At 38.4% G+C, this 5,781-nt stretch overlaps 1 protein-coding gene across 1 annotated transcript in view; it reads right to left on the minus strand.

Annotated features, from left to right (window-relative positions):
• Positions 1-1,945: 1,945 nt before the first annotated feature.
• Positions 1,946-5,781, minus strand: part of ARIH1 (ariadne RBR E3 ubiquitin protein ligase 1) — a 130,390-nt gene continuing 126,554 nt past the window's right edge. Inside the window, exons 12-14 of the mRNA XM_007956932.2 lie at positions 5,253-5,513; positions 3,246-3,358; positions 1,946-2,030 (exon numbers count right to left, since the gene is read on the minus strand). Of these exons, the coding sequence (XP_007955123.1) occupies positions 1,946-2,030; positions 3,246-3,358; positions 5,253-5,513 (459 nt within the window). The remainder of the gene's footprint in view (positions 2,031-3,245; positions 3,359-5,252; positions 5,514-5,781) is intronic.

Consider the following 5,781-nt stretch of genomic DNA (forward strand, 5'->3'; position numbering starts at 1 on the left):
CAAGTGGTTCAAGGAAGCAGCATAATATATATATTCAGCAAACATTCACTGATTTTTGATGGGAAAAGAACTGTTGCAAGTACATCTCATGTAACAACCTTTTCTAAAAGGAAAAGTAGGGTTGATTCAGCAAAGCCTAACTTAGGCAAAAGGCCAGAGGAAAGTGAACCTACTTCCCAATGGAGTAATAAGATGTACAGTGCAAGAGCAGACAAAGCTGCCTCACAAATGGTAAACACTCTCCTAGGCACAAGACATTTAAAGGAAGACAAAGAGGTCCTCAGCCAAAACTGGTATTTAATATTAAAACCTCTTAATCTAGTTGCCTAGTTCACTCTGCACTCCCATATAAAATTGACAGATTTAGGGATGCTGATCTGTTGAAAAATACCACAGCCAGAATGGCCTAAACAGGTATAGAGTTAATAAAACCACCACCATCCTTTACTTTTAACATAGCTTAGTAGAAATTTCATAAAAATGGACATCACAGCTAAAATGCATTATTAATTCTCCTACCTGCTGACAATAGAAAAGAAGAAAACTCAGTGATTTCTATTTAAATACACTAGATGGGAATTACCATGTTCTAGGGGTGCTTGCCGTCAAACTGAACCCACAGCAACACACGTAGGCAATTTCAGTATCTGCCATTTTAAATTCACAATCTGAGACTAAATGAATGGCTATTTATTTATATTTAAAGCAAAAACACTCTATTTGACATCTTAACGTGGAGAAAGGGTAAAAGAGCCACAACCAAAAAAGGCTCAAAGCAGAAAAAAAAAAAAAAAAAAAATCAAAAGGAAAGAAAATTTCAAATGCTTCCTCTGGATAATGACAGGAAGGTTAAGAAGCCTTTAGCTGTGTGTATGACATGGGCACACAAAGGCTTAGGGAGATGGATGAGGACATGGAGGGGTGTGTGGTTGAGAATGGGGTCATCTTAAACTATAGCAAATAATGCTCACCATTGCAGCCCTTATCAGGCCATGGCATTTAGTTGGAGCTCAGCCTCCCTGTCCCTTATCAAGAGCTGGGAATTCAAGGCATAAGCCTCCTGACTAACAACAGACATACCAAAACTAGAAAGGGCAAAGTAACCTCAGGAGCAGAAAAGGAAAATCAAAGAGCTCTAGTTAGGTCTTCCAGAGGTGTTAAACCAACACACCTGTTATCCCAACCCTGGAAAAATAAAGCAAACTGAAAGAAAATGCACCGCAAATAGACATAATCTTGAAGATTTTTAAAGAATAAATATTTTTTTTTGTAATTAAACATTATGCAAACACGTGCCACGCTTGCTTTGTCCATGCATATGCGCTATATACAATTTTGAAAAATACTGTGTTGTCCTCTTGTTTTAAAAGTCATATACAAAGTTTTTTTTGTTTAATCCTCTTGCTGCCTACCCTTCCCTGCCCCAAGAATTTTCCTTACAAGGAGCTAATCATCATTCACTTATGACCTTGGGGTATGAGAGAAAGACAGTCAGTCTGTGTGTGGGGGTGTGTTTGTATGTGTAGGGGAGGAAGGAGAAGAGATCCTTTACCAAAGTACAACAAAATGGCTGGTTCGGACATGGAAAGCAGTGTCAAAGAGCTGTTTTAAATTTTAACTGTACTACACTCAGGAAAAAGAAAAAGGAGTCAGCTTTGAGAATGAAGCTACGTTACAAGTTAAAGTTGGAGGGCTTTTTAGTGTGTTTGTCACACTTTTGTTGGCGGCCTAGAATACTGTTGTACAATGGTTTATCTACCTTTTTTATTACAATATAATTTACTTAAACTTTCCGTTAACAAAACAGAGTTCCGGTACTACAGACCAGCGGTGTCAGAGGAGGCTTAATGCCTCCATGTTTGTGTTTGTGTTTGTTTTGTTTGTTTTAATTGCTGAGCACTCTAGATGGTAAAGTTTTCAGAGTTCATTTTATGCAGGGCCATTCTCAGTCCTCAATGTACTCCCACAAATCTTTCTCATAGCCTTCATGCACATGCTGTAACAAAACCCTTCGTCGACTCTCACAGTATCTGTAATCAAAGAGAAAAAAAAAAACAGTAAAACTTGTCAGTCTCCAATAATGAAAACTAGTAGTTACTTTTTTTTTAAAGGCACACCTACAGAACCATGCACCTATTTTCAATAGGCACATTTTTAGGTCTACATGCATAAACATATCAAATTCTTTGTAACATTAAAACAGCATGTTCTGCAGAGCCATGATTCCCAGCCCTGGGAACTAATTTCAAAGCAAAAAGTGTTAAAAAGTGCCAGAAGTCCTAAGTGGACTTGGAAATCATCTGATTCAACCCCAATCAATCTACAGATGGGTAAACAATTTCAGAAAGAAATAATTTCAAGGGTTACCTATCCCTATCTATAAAATCTTTGAACACTGAAAAGTACTATAAACATAATGTAATAGCTAGCTATAGTTGGCTAAGGAAGTGAAAACATTAGTTAGGGTTAAATCTCCAAGTTTCCAATTTCCCATTATTATTTAACTAATAAAAAAGAAATTATTTGCCAGGAAAAAACTTTGAGGGAATGAACTTCATGTTCTGAAATGAAGCATTTTCATCTTTAGCTTCCAAAGTGGCATATCTGCCCTTAGGCAAAGTAATTCTCTCCTTGTTGTTGTTGTTGTTGTTTGCCATCGAGTCAACCTTGACTCATAGCGACCCTTTCTTGGGTTTCCGAGGCAGTATCACTACGGAAGTAGGATTGCCCAACCTTCCTTCCGAGGAGTGGCTGGTGGGTTTGAACCGCCAGCCTTCTGGTGAGCAGTCAAGTGCCTTAGGCACTATGCTACCAGAGCTCCTTAGAAATAATAAATCTATTAAAAATTCTAAAGTGATTTTGGGTAGCTGACTTGTCAATTGCTACAACCCACATGATCCCCATGTTAAGACCAGCATCCTATTCTCACCCCTCATCCTAATGGCCACTTGCCCTTTTAGGCTCTTTCTTCCTTGCAGGGCAGCAACTAAGTAGATTTAGCTGAACAGAAGCAGCAGAATCAGCCGGTGGGATAAATGGCTGATTTCCTCCTCTATGCTTGACCAGCACTACTAGCTGCAATTCGTTGCCCAATGGACAGAAGCAATCTGCGAGAAACATGGCAGCAGCTCAGTTACTAGATATGCTAAACCCAAGTTTCACTATCACCTAACTTCACCACCAAGACATACTAGACCACCACTGGCAGAAAATTGCTCAATACCTATTTAAAACGAAAATCTCACCTGTACTTATCTTGAACCTTTTGCTTTATATCCTGCAGAGAATCTTGGGAAATATCTCGTTCCAGGTAGCCCGAAAGCACCTCTGTGGCATTCTCTAGATCTGCTTGGTTATTCTGCAACAGGAGGACAAATATATGGTAATTTTTTGTTTTAAAAGAAAGCAAAAGACATAAATCATTTTAGTTGCTTCTTTACCTATAGACTACTCTCAACACTGATTCCATAATTTTCACAACATCTGTAAAGTTCTTACTGTTTTATGCACTAACAACTTTATTAGTCTCTCTTTTGCAGGATAAGTTTTTAAATGTTAAAAGAATTAAAAATTCACCCACTATCCTGAAAAGAATATCAAAGACAATTTAAAAGCCTCTTGGAATCACCTAGTTTTGAAAGCTGCTATGTGTTAAGACTCAAAGGAAAATTTGAGGGAAAAACAGAAGCCTATTTTTGCTTACTTTTGGCTACACCTATTTCTTATAAGAGAACACTTTATGGAAGATTAACATTTTGTTATCCTTTACTACTATGGCTACCTTTGTACATGTTACTCACATCCCACCTGCTAATCAGTATTATTGTCTAGTCATTGATGACATCAATGCTTCATGCATAATTTTATATGAGCATCTTTACTTGAAAATCCTTTAGCAATAACAGCTAACCTTTTTGAAACTTTTACTGAAGTATAACATACATGCCAAAAAGTATATAAGTGGAAAATACACGCTGAATGAATTTTTACCAAGTGAACATATCCATGTAATTAGCACTCAGATCAGCAAGGAGAATTTTACCAGCATACCTCTTTTTAATTACTACATCTAAACCAAATGTAACCACCATATTAACTTCTAATTACCATAGGTTTCTTTTCCCCGAGTAAAGGCTATTATTGAGAACTTATCAGTAATCCATGTTACATGGATTACCTTACTTAAACCTAGAAAGGTATTGTGGGATTCATTTTACCTAAAAAGTTTGGTCTTTCTCCTTGGTCCCTGAGAGAGAACCATTAAAACCAGTGATTGAAGTGTCTCTGATGAGGGCTGTAGACCACACCTAACCTAACAAGTTAAGCTTCAGTGGGCACTGACCAGGGTAGAAAGACCCACCTAGTGATAGCAGCTGACCTTAGGGAAGGGGGCATGATTCAGTGAATCATGCCTATGTAATGAAGGCCAAAAGAAAAAAAAAGGCTCTGGACATGGAAGCTCTCTGGGCTTCATAACTGGTGAAATGCACTAATATACATAGGATGCTAGCGTGTCATTTTGGACATGGAAGCTCCACTTTGGGGCCACCCAGACTTCTTCCTATGGTTTCTTCATTTGTAGCCTTTCTGCTATACAGTAAAACTATAATTAAAAGTATAGAGCTTTCCTGAGTTCTGTGAGTTGCTCTAGCAAATTATTGAACATGAGGGAGTAGTGGAAGCAGGTCAAAAGTGAGGGGGTGCTCTGGGCATCCTGTGGGGGTAGTGGTAATTATAGTCAGGTCAGAAGTAAGGATGTTATGGGGACCACAAGATCAAGGATAGCATCTGAAGTCTCGGGCAGACTTGGCAGTCTAGAGGACTTTACCCTTTGAGATATGACGTAGCTCCAGATGACTAGGAGCAAAGGAATAAATACTGCATGTGTGGATGAGGTGAATTAATAGACTGCATTGAGAAGGGGGATTTGATTCAATTTCCAGCATGTAATATTCTCTATTTCCATTTTAAACAGAAACAGAAGAAGTTAAATAATTTGTGCCAAGTCAAGAGAGGCAAAACATTCATGAAGTTCAGGGCACTTGATTGCTAAGCTAGCTAAACCACATAATTTGAAGGTAGTTTAGGACAAGAAATTTAAATTTCTTTGCTGCATCTTTCTAATGAATATTATGTTTACTTAAATTTTCCAAGTAGATAGAAACCTTTAAATTCCTACGTATCTCTTCTATGAAAGACCAAATGATTCTTTGAGACAGGATGGGTTGTACTCCCCAAGGAACTATACCTACCTCAAAGATAATGGACTGGTTATTCTTTTTGAGGTAGAAGGCGAAGACATAAGTGTACATGAGTGTGGCACGACACTGGCAGAGGACATCAACTGCTTTCTTCAGGAACTGAACCTCAATCCAGGACATGTTGTGCTGTTGCATCTCTTCCATTTTCTGCTTCACCTGAGCATATAGTTTGTGCTCAAAGCGCAGACTCTGCATGTGGTTCATATAGCGATTACAGTAGAACAGGTACCTCTGCAGGGCTGCCCTAGATCGCTGCTCCATTAAGAAAAATAGATATATACAAAACTGTTACTCACATTTACTGATGAAACAGTATAGGAATTTACTCTAAAATCGGGAACAAACAGACAACTGCTATCTTTGGTATTTAATGCTATGACTGTTTAATAGCTAGCTGTGCTTGGTCACAGCCAGCTACCCAGAGCGACTGAGTAGTTGATCCTGCGGGCTTGGGACCATAGTCGCAGGGGACATCAAGCTCAATTGGCATAACATACTATACAAAACATTGTTCCACCTC

This window comes from Orycteropus afer, unplaced genomic scaffold, assembly GCF_000298275.1.
Source record: "Orycteropus afer afer isolate SDZICR_OR568_19922 unplaced genomic scaffold, OryAfe1.0 scaffold00015, whole genome shotgun sequence".
Lineage (NCBI taxonomy): Eukaryota > Metazoa > Chordata > Mammalia > Tubulidentata > Orycteropodidae > Orycteropus > Orycteropus afer.